Here is a 19400-nt window from a genome sequence, read left to right as displayed (position 1 = left end):
TGCCGTCGGAGACAGTTTTGGCACGAGGTGTTTGTCCGTTTGAGAGTGCCACTGTCCCACGATACCTGTGCAGTCATAGCCATTGCTGTTTCACGATCTCATGCTCCTACCTACATTACTGTTCTCGATCCCAGGGCCGCTGTCACCTCCACAGTGCCCCGTTGGTTTGCATCTACAGTTCGGTGTTGCCGCCGGTGAGAGCTTTGATGCGAGGTGTTTGTCCGTCCGAGAGTGCCGCTGTCCCGCGATATCTGTGCAGCCGTAGCCACTGTTGTTTCGCAATCCCACGCTCCCCGCCGTCACTGCTGTTCACGACTCTTATCAACTAAGTCAGATGTTCATTTTACTATGTATGTAGATGATTTTTTTTTATTTTAAAGTGGATGTTTATTTGCACTGCAAAAAATGAAGGGTTTACCTATTAAAAAAAATTGTGGATAAAGCCCACAAAAACTGTAGCAAACTAGCAATCATACATTGGCCACGAAAGAATATTCGTGGTTAATCAGGGGTTGCATTCTCAATTTCACACAATTTTAAGACTATTAGTCAAAGTTTTAAACACCGTAGAGACCTTCGAAAAGCTAGAGTTTATATATCATTGTCCACATTTAATATTCTAGTTAAATAAAAACATCTAAAACAAAAAAATTTGATTCTACTACATTTTATCCGTGATTAATTTGGATAGGTCGGACTTTTTAGCTACACTTTTTTTCGTGGTTATCCTTGGTGGTTTTTTTTTTTCCTTCACCACTATCTTCTATGGTAACTTGACCTATTTTCACAGTTGTCGTCATATAGCAAATTTGTCGAGATTAACTTGGATAATTTTACCGCAACTTTATGATTGTCTTTTTCATCATTTAACCATAGCTAATTAAATAGTTCTTTTACATTAGTTTTTCTACTAAAATATTATACTTTAAGATACATTTTTAATACAATACAAAGATCAAAACATATTATCTGTAAATGATCATAATACTTAAAAAAAACAGCATAATACCCAATATATCATATATATATATATATAAACTTAAGAATACAATATCAACCTAATCCTAAACTTTTCTACAGTAACAAAATAGATCAACTACAACATAGCCTAAACCTAATATGAATAAAGATTAAACTAATAAGTTGTAAAATACACAAAGTCTAACTAAATACATGGTATACATCATCGTCAGAAAAGTAGTACTTCATCACTATACTTTGATAATAGAAAACTGTGGAATGTTTCGTGATCCTTAACTTATTTTGGGACTCATCTTTTCTTGGTATGTATTCATGAATGATATGCAATCTAACAGGACATAAAAACAAGTAAAAGTTAAACACATACACTAAAACCATCGTCGAAAATAGTAAACTAATAAAGCATAGAATAACAACTAAACAAATAGTAAGAGACTACATCAAAAGCTTCTTCCAATACTAATACAGTTGCATGTAATTAAATTAAATCAGGATATTTTAATGTGGTCCTTACTATGAAATTCAATTCTTCTTCATAGTGGCAGAGTCAATGATGTAAATGAACTCTGGCCAATACCACAAGTGTAAAACCAAAATTAGTTACATAAATGCAAATAATTAAACAAAGAATCCAACCATAACTAAAATAATGTTGTGAAAATTTTACCTTTAAGAACCAATAAACATATAAAGAGTGGGTACAATCTTTTTATTCATAATCAATTTTTTACCCTCTGCTGATTTGTCATTGTTCTTAATTCTCTAAAATTCTAGTACATCATTTGGGATTGGTAATTATTTGATATCTCAACATACTTTTTAAATGAATGGACAACCATCTTAGTCACAAGTAATAGGTATCATACGGTTCATACCCAAACAATTTCAAAGGGAATGGACAATCATCTACCATAATATCAAAAAAAAAAAAATTAACATTCATCTAACACCTAATCTTAACCAATGCTTCTGTATCAATCCCATAAAACTCCTGCACATTAATCAAAAGTAGAACTGTAAAATTTCAACTATAAAGTGGTAAAAAAATTTAGATGGGAGAGAGAAAGGGGAGGAAGGAAGCGGAAAATAGATTGAATGGTGTGATAATTAGGGTTGGCAATGGATAGGGTAGGGTAGGGTTTGGACTCTACCCTAACTCTACTCGCGGATTGGAAATTCTATTAAAATTTTACCCTAACTCTACCCGCACCCTAAAGTTCTAAACTCTACTCCATCCTACCCTACCCTACCCGCAAAAATATCAAAATTTTTTAAAGTGAATATAAAATTCAATCATTTTGAATTTTATACGTATTAATAAAATAAAAAATAAAAAACTAATACTTTAAATTACCTAATTAACTAATTAGTTTAATGGTTGCTCACTTATTCTAAGTTGTTACATGAGAGAGATTATGAGTTCAGATCAACTCTCACCTCCTTCGCTATATATACCTAATTTTTATAAAATATATCTTATATACAAGGTGCGAGTAGGGTATGAATTGTCAGCCTAGTGATAATCAATGAATAGATTGAATGACTAAAATGATTGATCACATACATACATATAATTGTACAAACTAATGTACTTGCATTGCATAATTTCCACCCACGAAGGACTTTCTTTCCTTTTACATGGTCAACTATCTAAACCCGTGATTCATGCCATGAGCCAAGCTACAATAATATCAACTATGTATTGGTGCATACGAACAATGATCTGAAAATTTTGCACATACATTAACACCACATAAATATGTTTCCACTATATACAACATGCATGCATTATTTGTAAGATGACAACCAACATTAAGTTAATCCCATGCGTAATATTATTGCTGATAACATAAGAGATTCGAATATGCGCCTCCGCATTATTAGTGCCTAATTAATCTAATCTTAATTAACGACCACTTGAAAGCATGTTAACAAATTAGACCGCACTCGCCTGGCATTTATTATATCACCAGAAAATTGTTACTCAAACCATTAATTATCTTGCATCGAATAAACAAATGACAGACTAATTCATTCAGATGAAATCAAGATTAAAACAGTGAGTAACTTTGATAATTAAAACGATAAATACATAATAATATTGAGCTTATGTCACAGTTTAAACAATTATTAAACTTCAATTATAAAGACTTGCAAATTAAATAACGCAAACGAGATTTTCGGCGATGTTGAATTATCCATGTCTTAACTCTCAACATTGTTTTATTGTTGATTCTGTTATTTTGTATATTTTATTAGCACCTAAAAATCCTCATCTCTTAATTAATTTTTCATCTGTGCAACTTGTACAATCTTATAAATAAGATCTACGTTTCCTACTTGAATATGCATATATCCAGATATCCATATCCAGAAAAAATTTTAAATTTCTGTTGTGAGTTTCATAAACTCGTAGCTTTAATTTATTACATGTGTGCGTTATAGTAGTTGTATTTTCGTAGATCTAACTCCTAGTACAACTTGCATGAATAATAATAATAATAATAATAATAATAATAAAAAAGTAAAATGGTAGTTTATACTTTATAGCGTTGAATAAAAGTGATTACTACGTACTACAACGCAAGTAGGTTTTTTTTAAATGAAATTTAAGTATTCATCATTGATTGGTAGCTCAATAGGTTGTGTTTATTAGCTGTAATAATTTATACAAATGTCAAAGTTTTCGGCTATTAAGAAGTGACTTTAATTTGGAACCTCTTATGGTGCAAATAATTTTTACAAATTACAATACATATTATCTTCGTTAATATCAACATCCATCTCTAGATTTTTCAAGATATAATGAAAAGCTGTAATTCAATACGTGTAATGCAAATTTTTTTTCAAGCTTCAAACAATTCTTTTAGATTTAACTTATATATTACTATAATTTTGATTTAGTATATTGTTTAACACACGCTTATGATCTGGAGTACATAACTACTATTTAAATAGTGCATAAAATAGTGGATTACAATTTATGGAATCACTAAAGATACTCTAATATAAAGCTATAAGAAGTTAAAATAATATACATGACAGTATGACACTATAAATAAAGGCTAAAAAATTTTGATATAGAAGTAAAATAAGTGATATACTTTAACATGTAATTTTTTGTATTTTTTAAAATTGTGAGAGTACACAAATCGAATCCTCTGATTTGTGTAAAAATTCAGAGTACACAAATCGGAGGGTCCGATTTATGTTAAAAAAATTGAAAAAACTCAGAGTACATAAATCGGAAATATGAATTTCGGAAGCTAGAAAACGGAGCCTCCAAGTTATTTATTGTTGTCAATTTTTTTATGAAATTGAATATCAAACACAACTCGGACCGTCCGTTTACTTATGGAAAACTCGCATGATCCAAATTCTATTTCACTGATACCACATGACTGTAAAGCACCTGTATTCTCCATACCCAAGTCCAACATCACTTACTTCCATATTCAAATTAAAAAACAATAAATAAGTTCAAATTAAATCTGACATATTAAATTTCTGAACCAAAAAGTTATATGCTCATCATATTCATATTCTTTTTTTGCTTTCTTTTGCTTTCGTCTCATCATCCCTTCTTTCTGTATAGTTGTTTGCTTTTTCTTGCCGTGTATTTTAGTTCACTTCTACAAAAAAAAAATAGTTATTATATTCCTTAACAATTATACGTCATTGACAATAATTTAAATTATTTAAAGTTGATATAGATAAATAATACTTATTGAATAATTGTAGTGATAATTGAATTTTTTTAACAATTTAACAGGTCAATGAAAAGAATGTAGAAAAATAAGCATTGACCTTCCTTTAAATTTATTATGTTACGAAAGCACACTTATTTGCAAGTGTAATCAACATTTAGAAGCGTCCAATGTAATATTAGAAAAAAATATAAATCTAAGTTGAAACCTTGCCTCAAAGATTGATCCTACTATTTTTTTTCACATTTTATAAATTCCAAGTAAATAATACACAAACATTGGATCCATCCTATTTTAACGAATAAATTAATAATAATCAAACCAACCTAAATAATCCATATATCATATTTTTCTTTTTGATTTCAAATTATATCATATATTTTTTTTTCTTCATCATCATCATCCCACTAACTAACAATAATTAGGGCCTAACAAAAAAAAAGCCACCCCAAAAAAAAAGTTAGTGATCCAGTAACTCCGAGTCAACTCAATAAATCAACTCGTCATGAAGCAACGGCCACGATTCTCCACGACCACCACCTTTTTTACCGCTACCATCACCGTTACTTCGGAAGTCCACGTGGCACCTTCTCTGAAACTCTTCGAGAGAAGTAGAGAAAACGGATTCGGGTCGGGTCATGACACGAAGAAGCTCCTCGAATAGCTCTTCGTCGCAAGGAATAGCGAGAGGTCCATGGTTACAGAAACCGTATTCTTCTTCCGCTTGAAGCAGAAGCTTCTGGAAGATCGGGTGATTCAACTGCGTCGCGCGCACAATGAACCTCCTCATGCTAGGTCCAACACACACCGCCACGTGTCCCGCCGGCACGTCCGCCGCCGCTCTGCCCGCAGCCTTCTTCCTCCACCGCATTAGCATCTGCCGGATCCGTACTATTCGCCGGATCTTGCTGCTGTTTCCGTTCGACGGCGACATTGAAAACACGGAGTAAAATTACGGAAATGACCTCAAAATTTCAAAGTATGGAAAGGAGAATTCAGAATTGGTTAGTGGTTACTTTTTGGTTTTTCGGTTAGTGGGATGGGAGCTATATATGGTGATGTGTGAGGGTAAAATGCCACTGGAGTTGGAGATAATTACGAGATTGTGCCATTATTGCGGTGTTGCCTAAGTCGTAGTCAAGCCCATGTGAGGGGGTGTGAAAAGTGAGGGAGGTTTTTTCAATTTTCATGTGGGCTTAGTTTTAGGGGGGTTAGCCCACTCTGCCTTAGCTTAACTTCTTTTTGTTAATTTGTTTTTAATTAGTGGGGTTACCTTCAAATGCAATGTACTTACTAGGACTACTTTTATAAAGCCGAATTAAAGGGAAAATTGTCTTCTTTTTATCCTTTAATGGCCGATGCATCAAAAATTAATCCATGGTAAATTTAAATTTTATTTAAAAAAAGTATTATTTTTTAATGAATTATTATATATACAAAATAAAATTCAAACACCTAATATTTATTTAAACAGATTAATAAATTAATTATTAATTTTTTTTTATTTTTAAAGAATTCATTGTGGGGTTTATTTTGCATGATATCGTGTTTGTATAAAGTATATATGATGACTCAGAATTTTATTGGTATCAAATTCAGATGTAATTCAATTGTCATACTTGAAGTTAAATCATATTTTGATGAAAAATAGAAGTGAGTTGACCCAATTTGTAATATAAAGTGAGTATCCATTTTAAATTTTCTTTTTTTAAAAAAAGAAACAAATATTTACACTATTAATCAAAGTTTTTATAAGTAGTCAATATAAAGTCAAATATTCTTTTTGTTAAGACTATATTATATTAAAATTAAACTATTATTTAAATATTGTTATTGTTTATTTGTGTTTTATGAATTATTTTTTAGTGTGGAAAATTGTTGGTGAATATTTGATTGATGGCTTTGGAATCACTATGCTAAAGTCAGCAGGAAATAGTCATATGTGTTAGATAATATGAGATTATGTTGGAAATTAAAAAAGGAGATTATTCCCTCTCTTTCTTGAGATAATTGGCTCATTTTTTGGTTGCTTTAGAAGAAGAGAAAAATGATGGGGTCCCATGTTGTCAAAACATTATTTTAATATTATAAATATAATACTGCAATTATAGGAAGTGCTGTTAACATTGATAAAATAAGACAACGGGACCAGCCAACTAAAGTACTAAACTATTTTCACATGCATCCTTCGGAATTTCGAGAGGACGTGCATAATACATCATCTCAAATAAATGCAAGAAAAAAAATAAATTTATTTTATTTATTAAATAAGATAAATTTTAATTGTTTTGGTTTTTTTTTTTTTACCAAATATTTCTGCTTCTATTTTTGTGAAAGGAACCCTTTCTATCCACCAAAAGAAATTACGAATCAGTGTTTCTAAATTATTTTACTTCCAATGTTAATTGATTAGTTTTAAACTATGAATAACATTGCATCGGCAAAATAATATTTGACTTTAAAACTAATAAGATTTCTATTTTAAGGGAAACAAAGAGACGGTAATGATAATCAGTATTGAATAACCTCCTAAGACTTCAAAATTGGGATAAGTACTAATTTTCATAGGTTTGAAGTTTGTGGATGTTGACAAATTAAAGTAGAACTCTAATAATTCAATTATTGTTGTTTAGTTTATGGTTCAATCCATCTTCCCCAGTTTTTTTTTTTTTAATTCAACAAACCTTGTGTGTCATATGTTAATTTACATTGACATTATAAATAAATCGTCAATAATGGATCATCTACATAAAATATAAATTAAACACGTATTTATATTGATTATTAAACTCCATATACAAAATAGATCATATTTATAATCAAACTAAATTTATATTTATATTTAGCCAACAAACTATACTCAAATAGCATAATCTCCCCATGTTCACTTAGAGGTTGCAGGTTCGAGTCTCATTTCTAATTTTGAAAAAAAAACTAAATTTATATTTATAGTTAAACAATTTTGCTACGAAATTTAATTATTTTTTTAACTAATAATCAGTTAACAAATAATGAATGAATAAAAATAAGAGGAGAAAAAGAAAATTTTAAAGAATATTATTCATAATGTTAGAAACAAGAGACTGGGAGAATAATCTGAAAAGTGTATTATTCAGTTGTGTCCAAGGTACAGTGTACAAGAGGTATTTATAGGTACTAAATGAATCAGAGTAATAAAGGCATATAATCCTATAATTAATATACAGATATACTACATAAATACAAACGATACTAATTGATCCTAATTGATGCTAATTGATTCTCTAACATCCCCCCTCAAACTCAAGTGGGAGTTAAGGATACCAACTTGAGTTTGGATAACAAAGTCCGGAAACGAGTCGGGTGATGAGCTTTCGTGAAAATATCAGCAGTCTGATCTAGTGTTCCAACAGCAATGAGACGAATAGCATCAATAAGGATACGTTGCCGAACAAAGTGACAATCAAGCTCAATGTGTTTGGTGCGTTCATGAAAGACATCATTATGGGCGATCTGAATAGCACTGCGGTTATCACAAAAAACATCAGTAGGGGACGACTGAGGAGCACCCAAATCTTCGAGAAGCCAACGAACCGAGACAACTTCAGTAGTGGTGTCAGCGAGGGCACGGTACTCAGCTTCTGTGCTTGAGCGAGCAGTGAACATTTGCTTCTTAGCACGCCAAAAAATGAGAGCGTCGCCAAGAAACAAACAGTAACCAGTAGTAGAACGACGATCAGTGGGATCACCAGCCCAATCAGCATCGGAGTAAGCCTGAAGAGACAAAGAGGAATGGGCAGAAAAATAAAGACCATGAAAGAGAGTGCCTTTGACGTAGCGAAGAATGCGTAGAACTGCTGCATAGTGAGTAGTACGAGGAGCTGACAAGAACTGGCTAAGTACATGAACCGGATAGGCGATGTCTGGTCGGGTGACAGTCAAGTAGACCAGACCGCCAACTAACTGTCGATAGAGAGTCGGATTATCCAAAACAGTGCCATCCATAGGGGTAAATCGAACATTAGGCTCAAGAGGAGTAGACTCAGTGCGACTATCTGTAATCCCAGCACGAGCAAGAAGATCTGAAGCATACTTAGCCTGAGAGAGATAGATGCCATCATCGGTGGAGATGACCTCGAGACCAAGAAAATAGCTGAGAGAACCAAGATCTTTCATCTCAAAGGTACGGTGAAGTGAGGCCTTGAGAGCAGAGATACCATCAACATCATCCCCAGTGATTATCATGTCATCAACATACAAAAGTAGAAGAACAACTCCACGTTCACTTGTACGAATGAAGAGCGCATTCTCATGAGGGCTAGAAGTAAAACCAAGACTGCAGATGGTAGTGCTGAACTTGTCAAACCATTCACGAGGAGCTTGCTTAAGTCCATAAAGTGCCTTGCGAAGGAGACAAACCCTATCAGAAGGACAAGGATATCCCGGAGGTGGTTTCATATAGGCTGTCTTCTTCAAATCCCCATTAAGAAATGCATTCTTCACATCCATCTGACTGAGAGACCATTTTTTAACCGCGGCAATGGCAAGAAGAGCTCGAACAGACGTAAGGCGAGCGACAGGGGCAAAAGTCTCTTCATAATCAATACCATACTCTTGCGTACAACCTTGAGCAACCAAGCGGGCCTTATAACGGTCAATAGAGCCATCAGAGCAAGTCTTGATCTTGTATACCCATCTACTGCCCACAACTTCCGGATCAGAAGGAGGATCAACCAGATCCCAAGTGTGTGCTTTTTCAAGTGCCTGTAATTCTTCTTGCATTGCTTGTTGCCAATTTGGGTTTGAGGAGGCTTCTCTGAATGTCTTAGGTTCATGTTGATGAAGAATAGTAGAAAAGCAATGATAATCAAGAAGATGAGGAGGTGGATTCCTTACCCTAGAAGAACGAGCGGGAGGAGGAGGCATGACGGTAGGAGCAGGATCATCGTCCGGTCTGGAATCATCGGGAGATGGAGAAGGCGGAAGAACAGGAGGCTGTGGAGGGTCACTCGAGAGAGAACCTGTAGAATCATCACTAGGAAAAAGATCAACATTGGGGTTAGTAAACAAAGGTGACTGAGTAGTAGGAATCGACTCAAAGGATGAGAACCGAGAAAACATGTGGTGCTCCCAAAAGACAACATGACAAGATATACGAATACGTTTAGAAAGAGGATCCCAACAACGATAACCCTTGTGCTCAGTGCCATAACCAAGAAAACAACACATACGAGCCCGAGGTTCAAGTTTACTATGTTCATGAGGCTGAAGAAGAACAAAACATACACAACCGAAAACTCGAAGAGAACTGTAATCTGGGGGGGTATGATAAAGACGCTCAAAGGGAGTAACATTACCAAGAACAGAAGAAGGGAGTCTATTGATAACATGAACAGCAGTAAGAGCAGCTTCACCCCAAGTACGCTCAGGACACGAAGAAGAAAGAAGCATTGCACGGACGGAGTCAAGAATGTGACGGTGTTTGCGTTCAACTCTACCATTTTGTTGAGACGTACCAGGACAAGAAAACTCAGACAGAGTACCCTGTTCTGCAAGAAAGGCTAAGAGTTTGGAATCACGGTATTCCATAGCATTATCACGTCGGAAAACCTTAATAGCCTTGGAAAACTGAGTTTTAATCATAGTAGCAAAGTTGATATAGATCTGAGGTAACTCATGGCGATTAGTCATCAAATAAACCCAAGTAAAACGAGAATAATCATCAATGAAAACGACAAAGTATTGAGCTCCGCCCATAGAGGCAGTGGGAGCGGGGCCCCAAACATCAGAGTGAATGAGATCAAAAGGAGAGCAAGCAAGAGATGAATTATTGTGAAAAGATAAAGCAGGTTGTTTGGCAGTTTGGCAAGAAATGCAGTCAAAAGATTCATTCGGAACCTGACCTAAAACACCCTGAGATACAAGAGGACGCAGTTTTCCTAAGGAGGTGTGGGCAAGACGTTGATGCCATAAGTGAAGGGTAGAGGGAGAAGAAGCAGCACAGAGATTTGGTACAGGAGGAATATGAAGACTTTCGAGTTCAAACAACCTTCCGACCTTACGTCCAGTCCCGATGATCTGTCCCGTCCGAGGATCCTGTACACGGCAACCAAAAACAGAAAAGGTGACGTCAAAACCCAGATCAACAAGTTGACCAACAGAAATAAGATTGAAGTTTAATTTGGGAATGTAGTAAGTATCAAGAAGATTAAGAGATGACTGAGATATAGAACCCTTGTGTGTTGCATGCAAGAGGGAGCCATTTGCAGTATTGACAGAAGGTCCATTTGTAGTTGCAGACATGGACGAGAAAATATTACGCAACGGAGACATGTGATTAAAACAACCCGAGTCAAAGTACCATTTAGAAGTACCTGGATGAGTCGATAAAGCAGCAGGGGTATTACCAGAAACAGAGAGAAGACGCTGTAGAAGAGATGCAATATCAGATAGAGAGACAGTGGTAGGTTCAGTAGTGGCAGCAACAGCAGAAGCAGGCGCAGGATGTGGTGGACGAGTAGGACAGGTAGTAATCAAATGTCCCGAGAGCTTGCAATAATGGCAGAACAACTGTGAACAATGGTAGCTAATATGCCCTTTCTGGTGGCATGTGCGACATTCAACAGAGGGGCATACGGAGAAAAGGTGCCCAAAATGGTTGCAGTTTCGATAGAATGTATCCTTTCTGTCTGTGGCAACAAAAACATCCGACTTTTCCATAACAGTAGTCACACAAATCAAAGAGAGGAGAGAAACTGCAATTTCGAAGCAGAGAATGAGAAATCGGAGTGCAAAATCGGAAAGAACTCACCAAAAAACCTTAGGGAGGGTCCCACTTGTCCGCCACGTCAGCGCCACGTCAGCGAAGAACAACACGTGGCGGCACCGGAGAGGACCAGGAGAGACACGCTGGCAGGAGCTGGACGCGGGCCAAACTCGGATCGGGCCGGGGCGCGCGGGGGTCGGGCCGGGACGCGCGAGTCAAACAAGAAGCTTTAGGCGACACGTGGCAGTGGGAGGAGCGTCCGATCAGCGCCAAGATCCAACGGCTGCTGAAGCTTCTGGATGAGAAAAGAATGGTGGTGGACAGCAACGTTTCGGCGGCGCGTGGCGGCACGTCCGGAGGCCTCTGGCGGCGATCTTGGCGGCTTTGGAAAGCTGACGGAGAGAAGAACACGATGATGCCGAAGGTGACGAACCAAAGCGTCGTTAACAGATCGAAAAACGAGAGCAAAGAGGCACGGGTGGAATCTGGAAGGAAGATCAACTTGGTCGTGGCTGCGTCTTTCGGCGGCGCGTGGGGGCGCGTCTGGCGGCGGATGGCGGCGGGTCTGGTTGCGTTGGAATCACGACGACAAGAGGAACAAGGTGGTTTTGGGGGTGACGAACCAAAGCGTCGAAACGGGAACGAAAAAGGAGGCCAAAGAACACTGCCGGAAAAGAAAAAAAACAATGGGGCTATGAACTAATATTCATGGGCTCTTGATACCATGTTAGAAACAAGAGACTGAGAGAATAATCTGAAAAGTGTATTATTCAGTTGTGTCCAAGGTACAGTGTACAAGAGGTATTTATAGGTGCTAAATGAATCAGAGTAATAAAGGCATAGAATCCTATAATTAATATACAGATGTACTACATAAATACAAACGATACTAATTGATCCTAATTGATGCTAATTGATTCTCTAACACATAATTTTTTTATTTTAATAGTTAATAACCATATAAAATACGAATTAATAATATATACAGATCTAATTTCTGTTATTTATAAGCATCACAAGTGATATTCTATTTGTAATTGAGAGACCAGAATGTCTTCCAAGATAAAGGGTAAAAGGGGATTGAAACAATTTTATTTTCAGTTTAAAATAAGAACAATAATGAGTGCGACTTTGTTTATAGCCTAAGTAACTAAACAAGCTAAGATTACATGTGCTTAGCACAATTAATTATTATGTTTCCTTCCATCTAGCATTGAGATCAAGAACTCAAGCCTGATCTTTGTCTTTGAACTGCATAAGATCCAACCTACAAAATAAAATCTCTATATTTTTCATTATTCTGCGAATTAGATATGTTATATGGATTTAACCGGGAAAAAACAAAGGAAATATACGTTATATGTATTTTGCACATAATGCTGAACCTTTAAGAATCATGGGCTTAAAAAATTTGAGTGCATGCGAATCATTATGATTAGGTGAATAATGAGGGAAGGGAACTTTGCGCCGCTAGGCAGTTCGGTTACAAAAGAAATAATTTTGTTTTGGATTAAATAACTACGTAATTTCTTGTTATTATTAGAAGCTATAATTTTGATTCCAAGATGGGAGAATAATGAGGAACTTTAACATAATATAGTGTATCGGTGGTCGATTATTGCTCAATATTATAAGCATTCACAAAACTTGAAAGTGCAAAAGAGTGGTAGCGAGCAAAAGAAGACACGAAATAAATAGTAAGAGGATGAGAGGTTTCAAGTTGTTTATTATTAGTAATAATCAGTAGTAAAATATATGGAGGGTCGTGAAGAAAAGAAAAGAGACAAACATGGAGAGACAAAATAATCAGCACTAGGTTTGGCAATGTTTGATTTTGTTAATTTCATGATTTGCCTGTCTCCCGGTATCAATTAGACACAGTAATCCTGATTAGAATATAGGCATCATTAAAGATTTTGGAATATATGCTGGGCCCTACTTATGCAGTAAGTATACTAGTATAACTGAAGAAGAAAACATTTGCAATAATCTTTGGGGTCTGTTAAAATAACTGCACTGTGTCACAAGTCACAACCGTAAACGGAGAAATGAGATCAAGTGATCAACATAACTTTTTTTTTCTGCTTTTCCCTTTTTTTTTTAAAAGAAAACAAAATTGATCACCGAGACTAAAACTTAATAGATAATAGTAATTGCACCCACTTCTAAAGCCCACTTGGATTAGAGTCTTTCTTCTTTAGTAGGCCCATTTAAGTGTAACTAACATTGTATAAATAGAGTAGGCCTAATTTGCTGGTAATAAACTAATAATACTATGAACCAAGTTAAGTTGGTCTAATGACTAATTCGCTTAAGTCAGAAGTTCGTAGAGCTCAAATCCAATGAGACTTTGCTGAAATAGAACCATTTTGAAACTTTAAGATGCTTTTCCAACACGCTACTTGACTTGAGTCAAAATATACTGAGAAACCCCTTTCCGATTTTATCTATTTCTACTGGTGACATTTTGAACAACCCTAATTTGTCATACACAGAAGGCTGTAAAGTTTAAGCACCACCTGGTAATATACTTGGTACCACACATGGTTAGCATATTCACTAGGTTATTTGAAAAGGTAAATTCCATCTACCTCAAATCCCCATTATAACAGGAACGATTGAAGAAAGCCGTTTAAACAATACACAGCAATCTTTGATCACAAGGAGGGAAGCTTCCCTTGTTATGTGCATTAAGCATTGTAATCTCCTAATTGGGGAAGGCATACACAACTTCAAAAGACATCCTCATATTGACAGACTCATCCCTCCTGGTCCTGTGAAGTAGTCTCATTAAATAGATTAAATAGAAACTAAGAATCCTAAGGTTATTAAACCTTCATTCAAACCGACTCACTTAGATTACCTTAGAGAGCTTCTTCCCCTTGACGTAGCTTGAAAACAAGGGACTAAGACATAATCTATTTGTTATAAAAGCTTAATAATTTTAGTATTTTATCAAACGGACTCACCATTGGCAAAGTATAACTATGAATACTTATTTTGAGATCATTGGCCTGATTTAACAATGCATGTGAAATTTCAAAATGCAAAATGAGTTAAACTAGGAATTCACGGCGTCATAGACACGAGAATTTAGCGAACAAAATCCTCTTTTCACAAGTTGACAACAACTAAGGCAGGAGCAGGGGCCTTGAGAATATAAATTAGGAACTCAAAATAAGACAGGCTACTTATTAAAACATGGTAAAACCACGATAATTGAAATTTCTTTTCATAGTTCACTTAACTCGAATGCTGTATCAATATCAAAACCTAAAACCAGAAAGCTTTTTTTAAAAAAATTGAGAGAAAACATGGTACAGTTTCTTGTAATTAATTATTTCCGCATCCTACTCAAGCCATGGAACAAAGGGCCCCAAGGCTCTCATTCCTTTCAGTGATGAGCCTGAGCCTTAGCTTGAGCCTTTGCTTCAGCTCTCTGTTGGGATTTCACTTTTGCCTGAAAGAACATACAGATAAAGAGAACCAAACATCAACAACCACAAGAACAAAAGTCAACAGAACTAATTGAATCTAAATATAAACCCATCATTACACAAGTTCCACGAAGCACACAATAATCATAATATTACAAACAAGATACAGAGTGCTTGTTTGGGCACCATTAAATCGATAAAAAAAAGATCTTTTTTCAATGAAAAAAATCTTTTTTTTTATTTTTATTTTTAGCGTGTGGCAAATTTCTAATAGTAAAAGTAAAAATATTAGAAAAATTAAAAAAAAAATCTTTTTTGAGAAACTACAATTTACATCTTTTTTTAAAAGATATTTTTTCTTTATAAAAAATGTTTTTCACATAATAAATGAACAAAAAAATACTTCTTTTATTTTACCCAAACATAATTAATAGACAAAAAGATCTTTTTACATGAGATATCCAAACATGAAATCACTTTTACTTTTGTAAAAGATCTTTTAAAAAAATATCATTTAAAAAAAATCTTTTTCGAGAATGGCACCCAAACAAGCCCAGAACCCTGAAGTTCTTATATAACCTAGGGAAACAAATTTGGCGGGGGAACGGGGAAGAAAAGAAAAAAACAAAATGGGAGTACATCAACATTGGGCTATGTTTGGAACAGTAAAAAGTAATGGAATGGAATGGAAGGGAAAGAAAGGGAAGGGAATGAGTAAACAGTGTATTGCTTAGATATTAAAAGGGGAAAAAATAGATCAAACAAAATGAAACATGATGGAATAAATAGGATAGAATCATTATTCTTGAGTAGTAATCCTCTTCATTCCATCCTTTTTCCCCGAACAATGGAGTGGCAATCTCCATTCTTAAATACTCGAACAATGCTTTGGAATCTCTGCTCAATTGCAGACCACTCAACTCCTCCATTTCATTATAGGATGCAGTGATAATAAATTCTAGCCTATTGTGCTCAATTTTTCTTCCCCTCAAACTTTGAGTGGAAGGAAGGGATGAGATGGAATGGAAGATCTATTCCACCATACTCCATTCTTTTATATCCAAAAAATGACATGGATCATTTACTCCATCTCATTCCATTTCATTTCAGCACATTCCTATACATGGCACCCATCAATTGAAATACAAACAACAAACTGTAACCAAACCTTATATTCTGTGTTTCCATTCGATCATATTCCCTTCCATTTCACACATCATGACATATCCAAACATAGCCTTAAGCTTACAAAACTAGTAATAAAAATACAACGTAGCACAGCATAACATTTATTTATATCATATGTAAACTAAAGAGAATATTAGGTCAAGGGTGGATGAACATTTTGCCCAGCAACAATGGGACTACTTAGGTACTTAGCAATACAGGTCTAATATTATTGACTAAATAGTCACTCAAGCGAGAAGCAATATGACTTAATCGAAGCAAGCACTGCAGATCTATCCTTAAAGTAGGATCTGTAATCAGTAAAGTTTTGATTCACCGCCATACGCAGCACTAACGAGCAACGATTGTTCTTCGGTCAAATAAAATAAACTAAAATAAAACTTCATTTTCATCAGAAATGGTGCTTCGCTGATGCACGAGATAAAACAAATTGAGACAACCTCACATCACAGGCGTTCCAAACACTATTGCAGCTCAAAATAGAGAAACCACCACTCGATTTTATGAATGCAGTGATTACAAACGTGCGTGAATTGCAATTCAGATCAACATTGTGTAACAGGTCAAATTCGCAGAGATCATGGAATTGCCAAAAAGAAAAACCCTAACCACAAATCGAACAATCAACGATCATATGCAAACAAAGGATTCGCGAGAATACCTTGAGGTATTTGAGCTTAATGCTTCCATAAACAAGGCCGAACGAGAAAGCGGAAGCTCGAGCGACCTGAGAACACACAAGATTTCAGTAAAAAGAGAAAGAATTCAACTGAATTCGTACCTTACCTTTTTTGATAGGGAAACAGAGAGTGAAAAGAGGAAATTAGAATCCGTACCAAAGCTAAGGTGCTTGTGCCAGAATAAGGTCCAGGTGGCGGCGCCATGGAACTGATTGGATAGTAGCTGAGCGAGAGAGAAAGAGAAACAGAAATGGAAGAAGGAAGAAAAACGAGTGCCGAGCTAACTATATATGAAGATTGAAGAAAAGACACTCCAAAATTCTCGTTTATTGAACCCTAGTCTTGTGTGTAAGAAATGTGAGCATGACTCGCTCCCCTCTAACGACGTCGTTTGCTTAGGCTTAGTTTTTTGGATGAACAAATTGGGCTAAATGCCCAAAACAAAATCTACAAAAAAATTATTCTATAAACTCAATTTGGGTTACTTGGGAACAAATAATTCCCCCAGACCCAAAAGCCCAGTGTAAGCCCATATCCCTGGTTTATCACAAAAAGAGAAATATGCTCCCAGTCCCAAAACAAACCCCCCTTATGCTTATGCCTCTCCTTTAGCACCATTCCCTCTTGATTTTGTAGCTTAAAACCTAATTACATCATACAATTAATCTGGGGGTCCAACCAAGACGACCTTATGCTACTTGAAAGAGTGGTATTACTCTCTGACCCCAAAAAAGATAAAAAAGAAAGAGTGATATACATGCAGTCACTGTTTTGTGTCTCTTCTCATCTGCATTGTTTATTTTGTTGAAGCCTTAATAGAAAGTTGATGTAGATTGGTACCGATATACAATTCATCGTTTTAGTTTTGATTTTAATAATAAAAACATCAATATTTATAGAGTAAAGCTCAAGTTGAAATGCAAAAATATATATTACAAATGCAAAATATATAAAGTAAAAATTGAAATACAAAATATATTATAAATAAATTAAATAATACATATATTTATATATAAATATATAATAATTAATAATTAATTTAATGACTATTTTTGTATTACATAATCTTTTTAAAATAACAATACAACAATAATCATATCAAGTCATCTAATATAATAAAGTCATCAATTCTTTATGAATAAACTATAATTTGATAACACATGATTTGATTATATAGTAAAAGAGATAAAATCTAAAGATTGCAAAAACGAAAAGAAGAAGATATAATAATATAAAAAGAAAATAAGATTTGAGAAGAATCATAGAAAAAAATGAGAAGAAAAAGATATGACAGTTAAAAAAAAAAAAAGCAGAAGAGTGAAAATTATGAAGAAGATAAAATATATAAATTAAAGAAAAAATAAATAATTAGAATAAAAAGTAAAATAAAATTCATAAGATAAAAAGATTATGATGTAATTTGAAAAAGAGAATAAGAATGAAATATTGGATTTTGATATAATTGAACGCTTTTTAATTTTGATATTGAATTTATAGTAATATTTTTTAATAATATATGAAATTTGATGTGTTTTTTTATATGAAGATCATAAATTTAATTTTTTATTTGTGGATTTTAATTTTTATATTTTTAAAATACAAAATCAATCATCTAATATATAAATTTACACAAAATTGATTTTTCGATTTGTGAACTTACACAAATTTAATTTTTTAATTTATAAATTTTAATTTTTTTAAATTTTTAAAATACAAATAAAATCTTTTGATTTATGATTATTTTTCTATTAAATTAAAACACATAATTTTTTTATAATAAAAAATAATACGATAATAATTTCCATATAAAGAAAATCAACCATAATTGAGATGACAAATCAATGAAGTAATTTATTTTTAAGGCAAGAATATGACTAACTGAGTGTTTGATTCTCACGGAAAGCTAGAGCAGCATGGAGATAGAGAAAAAAAGGACGGGAAATTAAAATAAATAATGAGCATATATAGCCATAAAAGTGTGGTCTGGTATACCCTTTCTTGTCCACTATATGCGGATGTAGTTCACCTTTTTGGTTTCTTTGTTTCCTAGCCACTTATAAATTAGGTAGGTTTGTTTTGAGATATTAGATTAAGACTGAAAAATTGAGATTTACCATGGAGTTATATAGTGAAAAAAGGGATAATGATTTTTTTATTTTAATTTTTATATATAAATTATATATAAATTTTAGTTTAATTTTATTTTATTGTGTAAATATTTGTAATTATCTTTTAATATTTTATTTAATTTTATTTTTGCGTTAGTATCATATTTGTTGGTGCAGAAATTAGTATTAAAATTTTAATTTTTATATCTAAAATTTCAATATTTCAGTACTTCTAAAAAGTAAGAATACAGAAGATTAAAATTTTTAAAAATAGAAACTAAAATTTTAATAATATTTTATATCTAAAATATTTTATTTTAATTAATTAATTTTAACTTTATTTTTTATGAAATTAAATTAAAATTTTATTTTTATTTTAATATTTATCTCTCACTTTATACTAAATATAATATTAAAATTTATTTTAGATTCTATCTCTCAATCCCTATCTCTCTTTTAAACACTAGTTTATGGTAGTAACCATTTTGGGGAAATAACTAGTTTTTCAGGCTACACTCGTTCAAATCAAATTAAAACTACAAAGTTATAGTTTA

General features: G+C 33.8%; 2 protein-coding genes across 2 annotated transcripts; both read right to left on the bottom strand.

The window, feature by feature from the left end:
• Window positions 1–4918: 4918 nt before the first annotated feature.
• Window positions 4919–5724, bottom strand: LOC130969505 (indole-3-acetic acid-induced protein ARG7-like). Its single transcript, XM_057895257.1, has one exon. The coding sequence runs from the start codon at window positions 5620–5622 to the stop codon at window positions 5176–5178; it is 447 nt and encodes a 148-aa protein (XP_057751240.1). The 5' UTR covers window positions 5623–5724; the 3' UTR covers window positions 4919–5175.
• Window positions 5725–14624: 8900 nt separating this feature from the next.
• Window positions 14625–17096, bottom strand: LOC130967591 (uncharacterized). The gene is made up of 3 exons (XM_057892518.1): window positions 16895–17096; window positions 16720–16785; window positions 14625–14893 (listed from the first exon to the last, which is right to left on the bottom strand). Exons 1-3 carry the CDS (start codon window positions 16940–16942, stop codon window positions 14828–14830), a joined length of 180 nt encoding a protein of 59 aa, XP_057748501.1. The 5' UTR covers window positions 16943–17096; the 3' UTR covers window positions 14625–14827.
• Between the last annotated feature and the right edge of the window lie 2304 nt (window positions 17097–19400).

Source organism: Arachis stenosperma, chromosome 3, assembly GCF_014773155.1.
Source record: "Arachis stenosperma cultivar V10309 chromosome 3, arast.V10309.gnm1.PFL2, whole genome shotgun sequence".
Taxonomy (NCBI): Eukaryota; Viridiplantae; Streptophyta; class Magnoliopsida; order Fabales; family Fabaceae; genus Arachis; species Arachis stenosperma.
The sequence above is the reverse complement of the archived record's forward strand: the minus strand, read 5'-3'. Positions and strand labels throughout refer to the sequence as shown.

Bases quoted from the DNA above. Each gene is read 5' to 3' on its own strand.
- LOC130969505 (XM_057895257.1), bottom strand. From the start codon at position 5,622: ATGTCGCCGTCGAACGGAAACAGCAGCAAGATCCGGCGAATAGTACGG.
- LOC130967591 (XM_057892518.1), bottom strand. From the start codon at position 16,942: ATGGCGCCGCCACCTGGACCTTATTCTGGCACAAGCACCTTAGCTTTG. The intron at 16,786-16,894 runs GTACGGATTCTA...GTGTGTTCTCAG, and splicing joins GCACAAGCACCTTAGCTTTG to GTCGCTCGAGCTTCCGCTTT. The intron at 14,894-16,719 runs GTATTCTCGCGA...ATGTTCTTTCAG, and splicing joins TTAAGCTCAAATACCTCAAG to GCAAAAGTGAAATCCCAACA.